We start from the raw sequence: 19,684 nt of genomic DNA on the forward strand, positions 1-19,684 counted from the left end.
ACTGTGGACGTCAAGGACAGCAACGGTAACACAAACAGCCCACAAACATGTCAAGATTATTTTCTACTTTGTCATCATTAAACATCATCAACATGACCTTTAAGTTACAGATGCTCCTGCACTGATCGATAGACGTGTTAATAAACTCAGATTGAGACGATATTGAATATACTAAATGTTTGTGTTTGCAGGAATGCGTCCGCTGCATTACGCCGCCTGGCAGGGAAAAGCTGAGTCTGTCCTGACGCTGCTTCGCTCCGGAGCCTCGGTCAACGGCGTCTCTCTGGACGGACACATCCCTCTGCACCTGGCCGCGCAGTACGGACACTACGACGTGGTGAGCTCACTCGTCAATACATCAGTCATCAATACATCAGTCATCAATAAGTGATCAGCTGCTGTGTCTTCAGCTCTCTCTTCTCCAGTCGTTGGTTTTCTGCTTCGTTCTTCTGCGATAACTACGCTCACTGATCACACTTCCTGTGTTGTTGCTGCTGGGTCAGAGGAGGATGTGAGTGGATTTGTGGGGATGAGGAAGGTGGAGGAGGGTGGAGGTGGGTGGAGGTGGATGGAGGTGGGTGGAGGAGGATGGAGGAGGGTGGAGGTGGATGGAGGTGGGTGGAGGAGGGTGGAGGAGGTATGAGGAGGGTGGAGGTGGATGGAGGAGGGTGGAGGCTGCAGATTCGGGGGGTTCAGACTGTAGGCGGGGGTGTTGCTGACTGTCCCGTCAGAGCAGATGTGAGGATGTTGTGACTGATGAAATGAACACTCTGGGTCTCGGTGTTAATCCGGAGGTGGGATTATGTTCCGGAGCGGATTAATAAGAATGTAGGTGAATCAGACTGTGTGTTTGTGTGCGTGACCTCCTGCTGAGGAACTCTTTCAGACCGCTCACTGAAAATGAAACAACTGAAAACACGTCGTCACATCTTCATGAGACTGTCAACACATGATGAAGCTTTAAAAACAGATCAGCGTGTTTCTGTCCGACACATTGAGACACTCGACCAGAACACAGATCTGATCTGAGTGTTTCTTCTTGTTTCACTTCTTCTTCTGCCACATTTATTTGATATTTTTATTACATTCACAGACAGAATGACTGTTTTCCTGATCAATCAGCTGAATGAAAGGCTGTAAATCTTTAATAATTCGCTCAGTAACAGAACAACGTGAACACCTGATCCAGCTGTTTCTCTCAGGTCACATCAGGTGGTTGAGACTCATGATGTCATTTCACAAAAGATCAATTTCTCTTTTAGTTTTAGTTTGAAGGAAGTCAGAGACGTGATCGTTACACAGTGAGGAAATAAAAGACAAGACGAGACGAATCAACGAACAAGCTGGAACAAGTCTGTGTGTGTGTGTGTGTGTGTGTGTGTGTGTGCGTGTGTGCGTGTGTGTGTGTGTGTGTGCGTGTGTGCGTGTGTGCGTGTGTGCGTGTGTGTGTGTGTGTGTGCGTGTGTGTGTGTGTGTGTGCGTGTGTGTGTGTGGATTTATGAATGAAGGGAAAGTAAAATAAATCAACAGATGAAACAGAGAGAGCTCTTCTCTTCAGATTGAGGCTGACTGAACGTTTTGCTGACAGATTTCAGGATCATTAAACTTCAGAAACATGAATATTGTTCTCAGGACATAAAGGACATCATTAAATAATTAATTAGCTGAAGCTTCTCAAAAAGAACAGAAGCACCTTCTCATTCTTCTTCTGTTGTATTTCTGATACATTTTGTCAGTTTAAAAACATTTTAAGTCTTGATTATGTGCTGAAACGTCTCAGTGTGGCTTCTGAACCATAGAAGAAGAGAAGGAGGTCATTCTGCTGCTGTAGGCTGGAGGAGTGTTGTTGTTGTCTGCTCTCTGGAGATATATTTTACATCTTCATACACGTGTGATGTTGTTATGATTTGTTGATGATGATAAAATGTGTAATTATGATAAACCCGTCAGCGAGACTCTGACAGCTGGAGCATCTGTCTGATGCGACTGTAAACAGACGAGATGACGTCTCTAATCTCACAGTTTAAACTCGTCTCAGACACGCAGAGTGAGCAGTCAGATCCTCAGTGGGTCTCTCAGCTGTGGGCTCCTGCTGAGGGGCTCATATTCAAATCTGCTCCTCGTCTCTAATCTGTCCAGCAGCGAGTGTGTCCCCGATGACATCATCTGCTGAAACACTATCCACATGGCAGCGTCGACACAACACACACACACACACACACACACACACACACACACACTATGAGCGAGGCTAACAGTTTACCTTTGGTTACTGTCTTTATGCTAAGCTAGGCTAACCACATCCTGACAGGTCTTTAACATGAGACCGACTTATTCTCACCACTGTGTGTGTAGACTGTTTTACCGTTGTGTTTCCTGTCTGTGTGTGTCCAGTCGGAGATGCTGCTGCAGCACCAGTCCAACCCGTGTCTGGTCAACAAGGCCAAGAAGACGCCGCTGGACCTGGCCTGTGAGTTCGGACGAGTCCAGGTGAGGAAGAGTGTCGTGCTGTGGGAACGTTGGTGTTGTGGAGGGTCGGAGAAATGTCACAGCTGGACAAACACACACACACACACACACACACTCACACACACAGAGGTTTGATTGCGTTGCCACGGTTACTTTTGTGTCAGTCAGTAAACATCACTGTTATCTTTGTCTTTGTCTCAGTGTTGATCTGTTGCAGCTACACAAACTCAGTCTGACTACACACACACACACACACACACACACACACACACACACGTATCTTATATGTTGACTTGAGTTCAGCACTCGAGTCCTCAGTTACTGTCCAGCAGCGCCCGGCTTTTTTTTAACTTGTGTAAGTTTTTTTAATCGAGACATGAAAGTGAAGCCTGATCCCCCCACAGCTGATCCCAGTACACCCAGATATCTTTAGAGAGTGTGTGTGTGTGTGTGTGTGTGTGTGTGTGTGTGTGTGTGTGTGTGTGTCTGTGTGTGTGTGTGTCTGTGTGTGTGTGTCTGTGTGTCCCAGCTGCCACTCAGTGATGTCAGGGTGTGTCGACGGCAGCTGCTGTGTTTCCACTCAGCTCTCCTCTGCTTCACCTCCTTCACTCAGTCCAAACTCTTCGTTCAACCCCACAAAACTTTATTTAGACTTTATTTAAAGTCACAAATGTCTCCGCTGAGATTTTTTTTAGGGGAAAATCATTCAGCAGACGTGAGATCTGATTCAGTGTTGCAGCCATAAAAAGTCCAGCGGAAGGCTCAAGTTCATAAATAAGATATCTGAGATGATTAATCACAGTCTGCAGGAGAGACGAGACCACAGGCTGATCTGAGACCAGATTTACTTCTCCGACCGCACGTCGAGGGTGTAAATAACATTTAATGCATCAAAACATGAAGCTAACAATGAATCTTAACTGACCAGATACTGTCAGTTAGCTTGCTGCTAACTCTGAAGGCTCATTTGATAGACATTTATTAAGTGTTGACATGTACGTGTAGTCTATCTTCGACTCTGCTCCCGTCCAGATGTATCACAGCTCCTGGTGTAACTTCCTGTTTACATTCTGATGGTTGTGACTCATCGGGCTGCTGCCAAACATCTGGAATCATTTCTGGCGTTCCTCTGCAGGATGACCTCACGCTCACCTGCAGGGCGGCTCTGTGGCGCTGATGCGTCTGCAGAGTTCTGGCAGTGTCGTCTCATCACGTCTTGGTTCTGTCTCCCCTCAGGTGGCCCAGCTGCTGCTCAGCAGTAACATGGTGGTGGCGCTGTTGGAAGGAGAGAGGAAGGAGCCCACGGACTCGGCCTTCACCACGCCGCTGCACCTCGCCGCCCGCAACGGACACAAAGACGTCATACGGTGAGAGAGCAGAGAACACAGATGATAACTGATGAGTTGGATGGTTACAGAATCACTTAATTTACCATGAAAACCTCTTGAAAGTCAGAATGCTGCAGCTTTGATAAAGGAAGTGACATCATTTGTCCCGGCTGTGTCATGTGAAGTGACATTAAACTCTCGTTACTTGTTTATAAAGCTCTACATCACCTGCTGCCTCCTGGATCAGTGACACTTTCTGGGTTTTAGCAACATTTTCCTTCATGAACTTTATGAAACTGTTGTTGTATTGGACGTACTGTGAATGAGGGACGTGGAGTCATTTCTCTGGAGAACAGTTCGGACGGAGATCGCAATAAATCTCTAGTTTGTCTTGAGTTCCTCTTCAACCTGCTCAGACCGGCTGTATGTGATCTGCCGTGTGTTGATGATGTGAGAGGAACTGCAGTGTTAACGACCATCAGAGCAAAAGGAAATAATATCTAATTAAAGACTTAAACGCTTAAAATGTTTTTTATCTGCAGAGAAATCAAATGTTTCATTGTTCAGTTTGTCAGAAACCCTGAAGTGTTCAGGTTCATCTGTAACGAGGCTCAGTGGGTTAATTAGCAGGATTTAGTGCCATCTGGTGGTTCGGTCACAGATTACAGCTGCAACAAGACACACGAGTCAGAGTGAAACATGGATTCTCACTTTCAGGTGATTATGATCTAATGAAACATAATTCTGAATATTTTATTCCGTCCTGATCTGACACATCGGACCTTTAACGCATCTTAAACACAGACACTGACTGGCAGGATGCTGTGAAGCAACAACAACAAGCCTGATCTTTGTTAATTAATCTATATTTCCACTTGTATTTATTACCTTCATGCTCCGACTGACTGACGTTACAGTATGCAGACGACACACAGGTGTATGCCAGCAGGTGACTCCGGTCCCGCACAGACGTCTAACTAATGATTGGACGTTAGACACAGTGAAACAGAGACGATCGTCTGGAGACACAAACCACAAGCCAGACCGGAGACCTTCACGTAGTCCTGGATATCTGCAGAGTTAAAGGACTTGAGCAGGTCTCAGATCAGTCCTCACTCAGACCAGGAGGGACCTGCAGCTCTCAGATCTCTGCTGACTGTCTTCAGGGTCCAAACTGAAACCCAGAGGAGCAGATTCACAGATGAGAAACAGACCGCAGCTCTGCTTCAACACTCCTCTGTGTGCACATCCTTCAGTTATCACTGATCCAGGATCAGTTTAACAATAAAGTCAGCCTGTTTTTAGATTTAATATATTTATATGTGAGTTAGTGGAGACGTCAGACGAAGCTGTGAGAGGGCGTTCACCGCCGAGCCGGCTCGTTTCACTGCTGCGGTGGGAGCATGAACTCTGTGTGTGTGTGTGTGTGTGTGTGTGTGTGTGTGTGTGTGAGCTTGTCTCTTCTTCATGCCTCACATTCCCAGCGGAGCTCTGAAACACTACAACATCTCTGTGACCCAGTTTCACAGCACTCTGATCTTTGTCGTGTGTGTGTGTGTGTGTTTGTCGTGTGTGTGTGTGTGTGTGTGTGTGTGTGTGTGTGTGTGTGTGTGTGTGCAGTCAGCACTTGAAGCTGCTGTATGATAAAAGCAGAGCCGCTTCACTGAATAACTCAGAAAGTCTCATTTTAAGACAGAAATAATAAATATTGTATATTAATATCATGTTGGATGCTTCAGGACCAGAAGTTTCCTTCTAACATGGTTATTAAAAAAAAAATATTTTTTTTTACAAATCAGACAAAACTTGAAATAAATGTAATTAAGTTTCAAATTAAAATGTCTTTAACATTAGAAGCAATAATAATTAAAGAGCAGGAAACAAATCAATTAAGGTTCAAATTCATTTTGATGAAATGTAATAAAATGCAGGTTACAAAAAAAACTCCCTTGAAAGAAGAAGAAGATTCAGGTCCAGGTCCAGGTCCAGGTCCAGGTCCAGGTCCAGGTCCAGGACTCTCAGGTGAAGCTGTGTGCCTCTGCAGGTATAAAGCAGCGTTACAGCTCGTCCTCTGTGTGACAGGTCCAGTGGAGGTGCCGTTCACTCTGACAGCAGATCCTCCTCTCAGAGAGAAATGTCCCATGATGCACTGGGAGCAAACGAAGACCATGTCGTGGATTCTCTTTCTGAAAAGAACTTGTTTTGTTGCAGGCTGCTGCTGAAGGCCGGCATCGACATCAACAAGACCACCAAGTCTGGGACGGCGCTGCACGAAGCGTCTCTGTACGGGAAGACGGAGGTGGTCCGGCTGCTGCTCGACGTGAGTTCTCTGGGCAGGAAACACGTTCAGCACGTCTGGAGGAAGAACGATGTTTCCTCTGTCAGAGTCTTTCTAAGATCAAGTGTCAGTTCCTTCATGTTAGTGCAGCAGTTTGTAGAGATGTGCAGGTCAGGAACAAACAGACAGGAGGTCAGTGTTCGTCCTGCAGCAGCCCGCTCAGCTCAGTCCAACACTGATGTGAGATCAGATCAAACTTCAACAGAACCCCACAGGACAAACTGCATAGTTCAGGCCGAGCAGGTTGCACATCAGAGAGAAGACACGAGTTAACGAACAGAACCGTCTGACCCGTCTGTTCCCCCGCAGGCCGGCGTGGACGTGAACATCAGGAACACCTACAACCAGACGGCGCTGGACATCGTCAACCAGTTCACCACGTCGCACGCCAGCAGGGACATCAAGCAGCTGCTCCGAGGTATGTGTGTGTGTGTGTGTGTGTGTGTGTGTGTGTGTGTGTGTGTGTGTGTGTGTGTGTGTGTGTGTGTGTCGAGGCTTCACCTGAACTCATTCAAGCAGCAGCTGTGTTTAAATTCTGGGTTATGTAACGTTAAACTCTTATCAGTCGACTCTCACAGCTTCAAAGAGCCGACTGCTCACATTCAGCCTCAAACTTAACAGAGCTGTGTATATACTGAGTGTGTGTGTGTGTGTGTGTGTGTGTGTGTGTGTGTGTGCTCTGTAATCCTGCAGGCTTTTGAAGTTCCTGTGGGAACAGACCGAGGGCATAATGAGCGGTTGTGTTGAAGATGTGATTCAAACAGAGTTCTGGTGTTTGTTGCTGCAGAGACGTCTTGTTGTGTCTCGCTGCTCCTCTTTTAGATTTCTTGCTCTTTAAGCTCCACATTATCATGGATCAGTCTATTGATTTGAGTTCTTCTAATCAATTAAATTTACTCCAACATTCAAACCCAGCACATCAGTTGAAATGTTGAAATATAAAACACAGACGATGTTCGTATCTTCACTCTGAGAACAGCTGCGATCGTCATCATCAGTCTGCATTAATCCAGTTAATCTTCTGGAATCATCTGATATATAAATCATACAATATAATACCAGACGGTGATGAGCAGCGGTGAGTCAATCAGTGTTTCAAACATCGTCCAGGTTAAAGAAGAAAAATAATCAGTTTATTACATTTTATTTCACTTTCTGTTTACGTCGTGTAGATTAAACGGTTCATTAATTGTTGGAATAATGTCAACAACAATAAATGAGTGTTTGAGCTGCGTCACAGATTAAGTTTTCTCAGTTGGACTCATTTAGTTTTAAAATCCTGGTTCTGGTCCGGTTCCTGAGTCTTTCGGTGGGTGTTTCCTCGACAGATGCGACGGGCGTTCTGCAGGTCCGAGCTCTGAAGGATTACTGGAACCTCCACGACCCGACTGCCCTCAACATCCGGGCCGGAGACGTGATCATGGTGAGACGCCGCCGCAGCTCAGTCACTGATCGTTAGACGCAGCCGGTTCTGTAGAGCAGAGTTTAAGCTTCATGTGGACAAATTCAGCCTCATTGAATTAAACTTTAGAGACACATGAAGGTAAGTGAAGAAGAAACAGTTCAGTATCATGAATTTATAATGAGAATCAACTTTGGTCTTATTTTGTAGTTTTGTCAACAGATGATGAGAGTTTTTTTCTCTGGAGAGATTAAATGTTTATCACGACGTTCTAATGAAGCGCGTCTGAATCAAGTTCTGTCTTCAGTCCGACTGAAACGACTCTGAAGTAGTTTCCACCTTGTGAGCAGAGGAGACCTGATATTCACTCATTCACTCATGTATTCCGGGTCGGGGGTTGTACCAGGTCCCCGGGGCCCGTAGTGACCCGTCTCGTCCCCTGCAGGTGATGGAGCAGCACGTGGACGGACGCTGGAAGGGCCACATCCACGACACCCAGAGAGGAACGGACCGGGTCGGCTTCTTCCCTCCGTCCATCGTGGAGGTCATCAGCAGGAGAAACGGTCAGTCACACAGAGAGGGGGAGGACCGAGGACCGGACCTGGGCCGGGTCTGGGTTTGTCATGGGTTCCTCTTAAAGACAGCAAACCCCAGAACATGTCCGTCTCTATATTCTGTCTGACTTCCTGTCTGTGGCTCCTGCTGGAGACGTCAAACTTTACAAACCTCTCACACACATTATAGTTTCATTCAACTGCAGATCAGCTGATGACATTTTATATAACCGAGCTTTATTTCCTGCTGCATTGAACAGTTTTTTATGAACAAAGTTTAGTTTGGAGGTTTTTATGGAAGATTAAAACATTTAGTTTTAGTGTGAAAGTTGTCTCTGTTTCTTGTACAGTGGCATGAATCCTCAGATCAACATGTCTCTGTGTTTGTTCTCATCATCAGACTGATGTTCAGGTCCAGACCAACACATCCTCGATCCACTAGATCTAATGGAGTATTTATAACCTGACATCTGACTCACATGAGGCTTAAAGTGACGTTAATCTGCTGCTCTTTCATTATTTTCTTTCTCCCACGTTCACGTAGAAACAAGCGACACGTTCGTCTCAGTGAGTCCAAATAAAATGACTCAACCGTCAAAACAGAACAAACAACAGCATGTTTGTGGTGATGAAGGAAAAAAAAGAGACTTGATGAGTTTTAGGTTATTGATCAGATAGATCAGACTTTTACTTGGAGTCGTCAGTTCTTCCATCTGGTGCTCGGCGGTTTGTTCAGTCGGAGCAGAGACGACCTCGTCGCCTCAGACAGGAAGTGATGTAGAAACTAATCCGCCTGCTTCCAGACCATCCCATGCCTCCTCCTCCTGTCTCCTCCCTCCTGCATCCATCTGTCCATCCATACCACATAATGACTGACCTCCACCTCTAACCATCAGCTTGGTAACCACCTCCTCCTCCTCCTCCTCCTCCTCCTCCTCCTCCTCCCTGTCTCGCCCTGTAGGGGGCACCCTGTCCCGGCACGCCTCCTTGCCCACCCACCGCCAGCAGCTGCTCTCCAGAACCCCCCTCTCCTCCAGCCTCAGCTCCGCCCCTCAGACCGACGACTCCTACACTCTGTATGCTCCGCCCACCCACGTGGTGCTGCCGCTAGCCAACGGCCTCACGACCAGCACAGGTACACACACCCAGGACGAACACACACTGAAGTCTCTGTGAACACACCTGATGACATACACATGTTAAGTGTTGTGTCGCTGTAATGTGCTCATTACTGCCCCGAGAGGCCGGAGGGCTGAAAACAATCAGCCCATTGAACACACAGCAGTCAGCCACATGCAGCCCTGACTGACTGACTGACTGACTGACTGACTGACTGACTGACTGACTGAAGCCTGAGCTCCTCCAGCCTCTAATCCAGGTTATTGATCATATATCTGCACAGCTGTTTCTAACCCTAACCCTGAATTCAACAGGAAGTAACATCACTAATGTGCATCAGAACAGTCTCAGGTCCAAACATCAGGTCCACAGATCCCTCCTCAGTTCAAGCTTTTTGTCCTCAGCCCCCCTCAGTCAGCCCCCCTCCAGTCCCAGTCAGTCCATCAGAGTCTCTGTGTCTGATAGGTTTGTCTCCGAGCCGCCTGTCTCAGTCTGAGTTTCCCTTCGAGGACATCTGGGTTCTCAGGGACTCGTGTCATGGTAAGAGCCCCCGAACAACAGCTTCTCCCCCCCGGCTGTTCTGAAGCTGCCTCGCTGCCCCGCTCAACGCTCTGCATCCGGACCCGACACACCAGGACGGCTGAACACGACCGCTGTCGATACACAACGAGTCTGTTCCGCCTCAAGTCGCTTCGCATGTCACCTACTGTCGCTTCAGGCCTTTTGTGTTGTCTCACGTCCTCAAATGTCGCCTCGCGTCATTTCGGTTTATCTCAAATAACATGGCGTCGCCTCACAGCCAACCCCCCGACCCGCCACACAAACACCTCACGTCACATCACAGCAGCGTCCTACATCACTTCACATGACCTCACAGTGTATCACGCCGCTTCACCTCCCAACACTTCTGCCTCGCATCGCTTCATAATGCGTCCATCGTCACACCGTGTCGTCCCACCTGGACTCGTGTCGTCTTACATCCCAAGTTTAAAAAAGTGATGACAAAAGCAAAACACACAAATTCCTAAAGCGAGAACTTCAGCTGTGACGCTGCCAGACAGACATCTTGGTGTGTCGGGTCCAAACACTCTGTACCGTCTGCTTCAGGCTGAACCTGCCCTCAGAGCGTCTGACTGTCAGGTTATCTGGTGCCACAGGAGGGCGACACTGGTTCATCCCTGTTCTCATGACTTTAACTGTCACATTACAAAATGTTGGGAGCCAGAAGCTGACGGAGGCTCAGGTCGGATTATTAAACCGTCTTTTGGCTCCGAACTTTGTTACTTTGTAGGTTTTGTTCTTGTTTGATTTCCTGCTGTGTGTCACGTCAAAAGGAAAGTGTCAGTTCAGATAATCAGCCAGAACATAGTTGTATTAAGAACCTGTAATCAGAGTAACGATGACGTCATCCTGTGACAGTCCAGCATGTAGACAGTGTCAGTCCTGATGCTTCGTGACTGTAGTTGATGGACTCGTGGCTGCAGCTGAGCCCTCCTGCTCTGCACCAGCACAGCTTTTATACCAGAAACCTGCATCCTGCCGTCGTCGCTCCAGTCGTCACCCCCCAGCCCGCCTCACCCCCCGCAGGCTTGTTGTTCCCTCGGCCTGCTGCGACCCGACACCGAGCATCTGCTGCTTCCTCAGCCTGACGCCCGTCTTCTCCTCTGAACTCCTGCGCTCCGCCGTTCATCCTGAATCTGTTTTTGTTTTTGTGTTGGTCTCAGCTGGAGACAGGAACAGCGTCGGGAGCACCGGCAGCGTTGGCAGCACCCGCAGTGCCGGGAGCGGGCAGAGCACCGAGAGCACCAGCGCCCCCAACGGACTCCAGCATCACTCTGGTCACCATGACAACGCCAACAAGGTACACTCAGACCCGGAGTCACCTGACAGCACAGAAATGTTCCTGAAGGAGTTAACTTTTAGAGTTTGCCTCAGTGTGAACGTTGTTGTTCATGTTCACATCTCAGATGTTGACGATCTGTCAGCAGCTTTTCTCTTCTTCAGTTAATCAGCTGTTTCTGTGTGCAGCCGGCGCCCTCTGCTGTCGACTCCGGACCCTCAGACATCAGCTCACAGTCGGATCATCCTGCAGGAACCTTCTCATCAGGTGCTGCTGTCACACCATGTCCTACAAATATGTTTGTAACACTTCTGTGTGGGTTTAGACTTCCTGTTACTCTCCATTCATTCTTGTGTCTGAACACAGCGAAGCTCCATCAGATTCTTCTGAACAGTTACAGGCAGAAAAACTCAGTTTCTTTGGTACCATTTCTTTCATTTTCTCTTTTTCTATACACATGATCACATTTCAGATGCAGCTCAGCCGTCTGAACTCTGAGCAGTTCTCTGTGTTTTTTACTGCAGTAAATGAGTTCAGACACAGAAACAGACGAGAACTCAAAACTGTGTGTTGTTCAGAGGAGCAGCTCCAACGCAATAAATCATTTTAAATTTTATTTCTTATATTATTTATTTTACAGAAGTAACAGAAACCATGTATACAACTTTTTTCAACATTCTTTTTATACTTCATATCATCATTTTTTTTCATTTCTTCAGTATGCAGCTCAACATGTGTCATTTTTTAATGATCCTGTATTTAACAGCCTCTGTTGAACTGATTTGCACCTGTTGTGTGTTTTTCCCAGTGATAAATAACTTTCTCTGTAATATTTACGTTTACATTTATCAGACACTTTTTTTTTGGGGGGGGGGTCAGTATCTTTCCTGAGACATGCAGAGCAGAGGGAATCAAACAACATATTTGTGTTCAAACTAATATACTATATAGTTTTATACACTGAAGTCCACCTGCTGAGGTGTGCTGTGATGTCACTGCAGGTGGGACTCCTCGGAGGCAGACGGTCACGGTGCAAAGACCTGCAGAGCAAAGTTTCTCACAGCAGTTTGTTCGTCCTCAGCAGCTGCTGGAGGGGAAGGTAACACATATTCTGCTCTGCTCAACATTTTACTGTCGTCCTCCGTGTTTCTTCACGAGCAGCGCCGTTTGAACCACAGTGTGTTTGGTTGTGTGCTGAAGGATGCTGAGGCCATCTATCAGTGGCTGAGTGAGTTCCAGCTGGAGCAGTACACTGCCAACTTCATCAGTGCTGGTTACGATGTTCCAACCATCAGCAGGATGACTCCTGAGGTGAGTCAAGACTGGACCTTGTTTGTGCAGCACTGATACCCATTTCTACTGCAACAGAAAGGTTCATATGTCTTTGTCTTGTCGTGTCTGCAGGATCTGACGGCCATCGGAGTGACCAAACCAGGCCACCGCAAGAAAATCTCCATCGAGATCAACAACCTGAACATCCCTGAGTGGCTGCCTGAGTACATCCCAGTAAGACTCCCGACTGTTTACTGCTGAACACACTGACGTTCAACCTCCGTGTCTCCAGTTGATCTGAGCCATCTGTGTTCTCTCTCACAGTCTGATCTGGTCGAGTGGCTGAGTGCCATCGGTCTCCCACAGTACCACAAAAAACTGGCAGAGAACGGCTATGACTCCATCAGCATCGTCAAAGACCTCACATGGGAGGATCTGCAGGAGATCGGGATCACCAAGCTGGGTGAGGACGCCGTACATGTTCAGGTTCAGGCATGCGGCTCAGTGACTGTGAGGACGAGTGTTTTTACTTTGATGTGATGTTTGAACTTTCCGTCCAGGCCACCAGAAGAAGCTGATGCTGGCGGTGAAGAAGCTGTGTGACATCCAGAGGGCGATCCTACAGGCTGAATCAGGTCAAGGCACGCTGCGGCGCAAAGCCCCCGGTGCCCTGCACCTGGTCACCATTGAGCCTCCTGACTCAGCAGGTGAATGCTCTTCTCCTCACACTCCGAAGATGTTGACCTTCCAGGACAGCGAGCTGAGCGCCGAGCTGCAGACCGCCATGTCCAGCCACTACGGAGGCTGCGAGGAAGGCTTGGCCATCAAGAACGCAGTGGGAATGTCCCAGAGCCAGGAGAGCATCGACACCCGGTCCAGAGGCTCCGGACGGTCCCAGGAACCTCCCACGGTGTCCATCAACCCCCACAGCTGGTCCCAGGAGAGCCTGGATGGTAGCCCTGCCAAGGAGAGGAACCTCCCTGAGGGCTGGGACCAGAGGCCTCTGCAGCAGCAGCAGCTACCTAAGCAGGTACCTTTGGGCACGGCGACCGTGTTTAAGTACCCAGCAATCCCAGCCAAACCCAAACTGCCTGGATCTTGTGGTCCCTCACCTCATGGCTCCCCAGCATTGAAGGGTTTCAGCTATCTGCATTCACATTGTGGCTCCACAGACCTGAGCTCATCACCCAAGCATGAGGACCGAACCATGACCCTGACCCCGCCCAAGAAACGCACCCAGAGCATGACCCGCTACGCTCTGTCGGACGGGGAGCCCGATGAGGATGACGAGGAGTCTGCATTTCCTCATGGAAACCTGTCGTCCTACGCCACCTTGACCCGCAAACCTGGTCGCAGCCAGTTGGCTCGATTACAGTCGAGTCCAGAAAAGAATGGCAACGTTGGACGCAGTCAGTCCTTCGCAGTGCGCGCCAGGAAAAAAGGTCCCCCTCCTCCTCCTCCGAAGAGACTGAGCTCAGTGAGCAGCACCACCAGCGGGGAGTTGAGCGACAGCAGCACCACCTCATCCAGCGGCGGGGCGGTGACAGACAGTCCAGTGAGCGTGAGGAGCATTGCAGCCTCTTTGGAAGGCAGGACAGACGGGAAAAGCCCTCCAGGACCTAAAACAGACCAGTTCCAGCAGGAGCCACCTCCTCCCTCCCTCAGCTCTGCTGGGCTGGACATGAGGGAGGCCTCTGGGGTGAGGCGGAGGGTGCAGAGCGAGTGTATTCCCTCTCAGAACAGCATCAGCGAGCCAGATCGAGGGGTGAAGTCTGACTCTGAGGAAGAAGACTCCAAAGGTCGTGGACTGGAGGGCTCCTCGTCCCCTCAGAACAGCTCCAGTGAGTGTATCCCCTTCGCCGAGGAGGGTAACTTGACCATCAAACAGAGGCCCAAAGCTCCGGGGCCACCCAGGGCTGAGGCCGTGCTGGAGCCTCCAGAGAAACCAGCAGCCAAGAGCCTGGAGGTTCCCGAGTTTAATCTGAAGGAGTCAGACACGGTGAAGCGCAGACACAAACCCAAAGACAGGGAGCAGGGAGGAGGCTCCCCCAGCCGAGAGGGAGCCGGGGAAGCAGAGTCCAGCAGCAGCAGACCTGCTTCCCAGAGCCAGGAGGAGATCAACCTGAGGATCAGTGAGGCCAGTATGGAGAGACCAGCCAGTCCGGCAACAAGTTCTCCTATCAAACCTCCGCTCTCCCCAAAGCCTCCTGCTGTGGCCCCAAAACCAATCCGGCACAGTCTGCTGGCAGCACAAGGTAAGAATGGTACCAAGGACTCGTTGACTGACTTGAAACTACGAGTTATTGCTCTTGACTAGTTTTTGACTTGGGTCTTTTCTTGGTACGTGTTACTCTTTGAATGTTTGGACCACTTGGTCCTGACATGAGGCTTGGTGCTCCTCACTTGGGATTTGTTAGTGTTGATTTGGGACTTGTTGGTCTTAATTTCAGACTTGAGGTTTGGGACTTGGGATTCCTGAGTTGTCCTCGGCCATTTTGACTTGGGACATGTGACTCCTGACTTTGGTCTTGTTAACTTTGACTGTGGACTTGAATTGTGGCCTGCTGATCTTCACTTCCCTTGACTTGTTGCTGTTGACTTGGTACTAATTGGTTTTGACTTTAGACCATTGAGGTTCTCTTGACTTGGGACTCTTTGGACTTGACCTGAGACTTCTTGCTCTGAGTTTGGCATATATCCATCTAGACTTCAGACTCTTGAGTTGAGTTGAGTGTTAACTTCGACCTGTTGTCTCCTCAGCAGCTGGACTCTCTCCACCCGTCTCTCCATCCGTGACCGTCAGTGTGATTCAAAGTGTGGCCTTCAGCTCTCCGTCCTCTCCTGCTCACGGGCCCCGAAATCCAGCTCCAGCTCCACAGAGTCCCTCTCTGAACACAGTGAGGACGCAGGTGTGTGTGTTGGGCCCGGACCATGTCCCAGAGTCCTCCAGCGGGGCTGTGGTGGCTCAGCAGAGGCTGGATCAGACCAGTACTTGTTTGGAAGCAGCTCTGAAGGCTGTTGAGACAAAACTGAACCAGGAGGAAAACTCGGACAGGTGCGTCAGATTTACTCACGTTTTAGTTTCAACATGTGTGAATATCCTGTTCAGTGTTTTCTGTCTGTGTTGAGGTTCAGTTTTTGACAGCTGCTCTTTGATATCAGTGAAAGTGAACCGCTCTAACAACAGAAACATCAACATTTCAAAACCTTCCATTTGACTTTTGGTTTGAAGGCCATGATTGGATTTAGGATTTTAGAACTGTTCTCACTCACTGCTGTTGTTAGACCTCGACACCAAGAATAAAGATTCCAGAGTTCAACAAATAACCCCAAATCTGTCCCGAGTGAACCCTCCTCCCAGACAAATAAAGGATCTCTGATACTGTGTTTCAGTGTATTAATACGAATTGTGTGTCATGTTCTGTCTGCAGTGGATCGAACACCGTGAAGGCTGCGAGGACGATCCTGGACGACATCGGCAACATGTTTGACGACCTGGCCGACCAGCTGGACGCCATGTTGGACTGAAGCCTCTTCATCACAAGCGTTGTGCTTCAGCCTCAGGAAGCGAAACAGAGGACGAGGGACAGATTTCCCTCCGGTGTTTTAAAGCTCTGCTCTGAACACGACGGACGCTGTCAGAGGAGACGAAGTGGAACTCGTCTTGTTTCTCGGCCTGAACATCAGCACTTACCCTCCTCTGTGCTTCCTCATCACGGTCCTGAACTCACGTTTCTGACAGACGGTGGATTCTGGTTACCGGATGGATCCGGACACTTTTTTAACCTTTGTAACGCTCGAGTCGTCGTCGTGTCTCATCAAACATGAACCAAACACAGAGACAGAAGTTGGACCAGTGGATTATTTTCAGCCCACTGAGAAGAGAAACTGCTCGGATGATTATTATGACTCTTGTTGAACACTAATATTAACATGAAGTTTTATGTTTCTGACTGAGAGCCGGAGTCCTGATGTCACTTCCTGTCCAGCGTGTGTCTCCTTCTCAGAAACATCGACTGAGTCTCTGACATCTTGGTTATTATTTCTTCCTTTGCTGGTCGTCACGGGTCGTTTTGGTGTTTGTCATGTTGTTTCAGGTTCAGTCCGAGTTACAGATCCATTTATCAGATACCAGAACACACACACACGTTTATACTGTTGGAGAACGGAATCTGCAAGTCACGCAACTTTAACAAACCAGCAGAAATACATTGTTAAAAGTGCTCCACTGAGTCAAAGTGGGCGAGAATCTTATATTTAAACATCAGGATAACGCCGGTGTTTTTCAACCTGGACACTATTTTAAAAGATGTTTCTGTCCAGTCTGAATTGATAAAGTTACTGATTCTGTGAATGGAGTCTGGTTAGTGTTGGTTGTTCCTGGTTAAAAGTCCCCAGACTCCCTTAACAAATGTGTCAGTTTAGTGAGTTGTTGAGTTGGAGCCACTTTATAAACTCTGTGAAACTCTGTCTCTGACTCATTCTGCATTATTTGGACCTTCTTGTTCATTCAGCAAATGTTCTACATGAACTTCTTTCTGTCTCTGAGTAGAAACATGGAGTCTGTTTGTCTCAGTGACATTTAAGTATCATGTCGTTGATCTTTATTTATACTCAGCGGTGAGATTCACACATTTTTGTGACTTTAAGATAAAAGTTCCTTGAAGCTGCTAAAACACAGATATTAATTAAACAGTTAATATTACATAGTTTAAAGATCTGTTACCAAACAAACAACAAACTGTTTCTGGGCTGATTTTCAGTGTTTTGTCTCGATGTAACTGAGTTTTCTTCCTTGTAGAACAGAACCTGCAGCGTCTGCTTTCACTCTGGCTCTCAGATCAACTCGTCTGACCATTTCAAATTTTACCTTTTTAATATTTGAAAAAAAAACCACACAATGTATTTTATACTGAGTGCTCGTCACCGCGTGTCGTCAGTCTTCCACTCTGTTCTGTGTGTTTGAGAGCTCGATCGTGTTCGTACAAAGGGAAGCATGTTCGGTGGAAGACAGCATGTGATATACAGACTATTTTTTGATATTTTAGCCAGATTAGTATTTAAATAAGAGCTATCTAAATATGTATATTGTACACCAGAGGTATATACAGGAGCAGATACTCAACCAAAGTCTGTACAGATTCTCCTCAAACGCTTCCTGAGCTTTCTTCTTCCTGTCAGATGTTATTTTCTTGGATCTTCATATTTAGCATGTAGCTCCGTGTCTGGTTCTGTCTGGTTCTGTCCGGGATCATGTGACCTCTGTGTGATTGAGACGATGTGTTTGTGTGTTTATCTCTCAGGTAAAATCCCTCCTGACCCGAACACGTCAGCTCCTCCGTCAGACGAGGAGGATTTAAACATTAAAAGAGAAAAAAATCAAACAAGAAATGAAATACACCACGTTTTCTCTCATGTATTTCTTTATAATATATGTATTTACTTTGTCATAATTAAATGAAAAACATTTGTTAAAAGGAGAAGTGTTCATCTTGTTGTCTTTAATTCTTTTTTACATTAAAATCAAACTTAACAGATGTTTTACATGTATTAATTACAGAAAAAACCTCCTGCTTGTATTAAAACACCAAAACTCTTTTTGCTAAAATGTTCCATTGTGAGCGACAGATTCTGAATGAACTGATGTGGATCAGGAACGATGACAGAACAACAGCGAGTCCAACCAGACGACATGTCACTCCACAGAACTTGATGACAGGAAATCAGGATTCAGTTCAGGAAGCCGTCGTCCAGCTGGTCCTCAGCAGCCTGTTCCTCTGTCACACTTCCAGCTCCTGGCTGCTCTCGTCCTGGAGAAACCAACAGTGACCATCAGCACTCTGCAGGTCTATCAGCCATGTTTGATCCTCTCGTAACGTCCAGGTGAAAGATACTCACACTTTACCTTCGGGCTCCTGTGGCGGCTCGTCTCCATCGTTTGTCTCGTCTTGTTCGTCTCTGTGATTCGTCCTTTCAACCGTCCATCAGCTGCAAGATGAGAAAGAAGAGCAGTGGTGGTTTGAATGTAACAAGATGATCAATGCTCACTTCACCTGTCAGTTGCTTTAATATTGTGGCTGACTAATGTAGATATACGTGAAATATAATTATATCATTTATATTATATATTAAATTGAAACAAGGCCAGTTACCTGCAATATAGCACTCAGTAAAATCCATTTAAAAAATACTTTTACTTCTTTTATTTCCCATTGAATTAACTTGTACATCGCTTTTTGCAGATTTGTTTGCCTTGTTAACCTTTGTTTTCCAGAGAAAGAGGGAGAGAGACTCGTGTCCCGACAGTGACACTGTAGTGGCTTCTGCCAACACAAACTGTCGGTATTCAACCACCTGTGAATGAGACTCGACTACCCTCTAGAATCATTTACTGATCCTGAGTATTAATGAACAGCAACTGACAAATCTCACACTTTCTGCCTTTAATTTTTGCACCTATATTGCACTGACCTGGTTGGACCAGGTGTGTCTCCTCTCCGGGTCTGATCACCATACAGGTCAGAGCTGTTCCACCTGAAGCTGAAGACACGTCCCACTGTTCACCTGGAGAGAGGAGGAGGCACTTTAGGATAACATGATGACTACATGCATGTGTGTGTGTGTGTGTGTGTGTGTGTGTATATGTTTTGTTAATAGAGGGCAAAATAAAACAAATATTTTTGGAACCAACACAATAAGTAATTGTTAATAGGATTGTTTATTAGCATTTTATTTCTCTGGAAGTTAATTGTTAACAGAATGTAATCAGTTACATTACTTTAATACTGTAATCAGGTGAATTCAGGTAATCTGGACACTTCAGCTCAAGTGTTACTGATTTCTGTTCTGTACCATAAAATGAACTAAATTAAATGTGGATGATGACTTCATGGGGCTGATGTCACAGAAAGGGGCGGGGCACTTGTATATTTACAGTATATAAGAATCTGTTTCTCACCTTTTTATTGTATTGTTTATTTTGTACTATTATTGTTGTTTACTGTTGAACTGAACTGTCCCTGTTTGCAGGACCAGTAAAGGAGTTCTGGTTCTGGTTCTGGTTCTGAGTCAGTCCTGGTCCAGGGGAGCTGCATGAGGAGGTCAGTGACGTAATATTCTGATCAGTCATAAATAACAATCTTATATGTTTAAGATCAACAAATACTGAGTGTGAACTTTAATTTTTGATGTAGCGAGTCGATCAGGATGACTTTTGTCCTCTCTGAGTTCCTGTAGATTAAACTCTCTGAGCCGATGATAATCATTAATATTAGGTTGTTATTTCTAACACATTTGCTGTTAGATCACAATTAACTGTAAAAACAGACTCTGAGATGCGACCAAATAATAAAGTCAGACTTG

The 19,684-nt window shown here is 46.9% G+C and overlaps 1 protein-coding gene and 1 long non-coding RNA gene across 7 annotated transcripts in view; one reads left to right on the forward strand and one right to left on the reverse strand.

The window, feature by feature from the left end:
• Positions 1–17,047, forward strand: part of LOC119013804 (caskin-2-like) — a 43,552-nt gene extending 26,505 nt beyond the window's left edge. For 2 of the 6 annotated variants that reach the window (XM_037088648.1, XM_037088653.1), the window contains exons 3-20: positions 1–25; positions 192–337; positions 2,395–2,490; positions 3,706–3,836; positions 6,009–6,117; positions 6,445–6,553; positions 7,464–7,558; positions 7,944–8,100; positions 9,053–9,226; positions 10,935–11,071; positions 11,239–11,317; positions 12,052–12,149; positions 12,251–12,361; positions 12,455–12,556; positions 12,647–12,785; positions 12,883–14,577; positions 15,083–15,377; positions 15,754–17,047. The exon at positions 1–25 is cut by the window's left edge and continues 73 nt beyond it. In XM_037088648.1, the coding sequence (XP_036944543.1) occupies positions 1–25; positions 192–337; positions 2,395–2,490; positions 3,706–3,836; positions 6,009–6,117; positions 6,445–6,553; positions 7,464–7,558; positions 7,944–8,100; positions 9,053–9,226; positions 10,935–11,071; positions 11,239–11,317; positions 12,052–12,149; positions 12,251–12,361; positions 12,455–12,556; positions 12,647–12,785; positions 12,883–14,577; positions 15,083–15,377; positions 15,754–15,850 (3,795 nt within the window). In that variant the 3' untranslated portion in view covers positions 15,851–17,047. The remainder of the gene's footprint in view (positions 26–191; positions 338–2,394; positions 2,491–3,705; positions 3,837–6,008; positions 6,118–6,444; positions 6,554–7,463; positions 7,559–7,943; positions 8,101–9,052; positions 9,227–10,934; positions 11,072–11,238; positions 11,318–12,051; positions 12,150–12,250; positions 12,362–12,454; positions 12,557–12,646; positions 12,786–12,882; positions 14,578–15,082; positions 15,378–15,753) is intronic. The other 4 variants (XM_037088649.1, XM_037088650.1, XM_037088651.1 and 1 more) reach the window with 4 other exon arrangements.
• An 887-nt stretch (positions 17,048–17,934) lies between these two features.
• LOC119013810 lies at positions 17,935–18,845 on the reverse strand. Its single transcript, XR_005072829.1, has 3 exons — positions 18,794–18,845; positions 18,221–18,310; positions 17,935–18,132 (listed from the first exon to the last, which is right to left on the reverse strand). It is a non-coding gene; the product is annotated as an uncharacterized LOC119013810 (long non-coding RNA).
• Between the last annotated feature and the right edge of the window lie 839 nt (positions 18,846–19,684).

The sequence above is a fragment of the Acanthopagrus latus genome, chromosome 23 (assembly GCF_904848185.1).
Source record: "Acanthopagrus latus isolate v.2019 chromosome 23, fAcaLat1.1, whole genome shotgun sequence".
In the NCBI taxonomy this organism is placed as follows: domain Eukaryota; kingdom Metazoa; phylum Chordata; class Actinopteri; order Spariformes; family Sparidae; genus Acanthopagrus; species Acanthopagrus latus.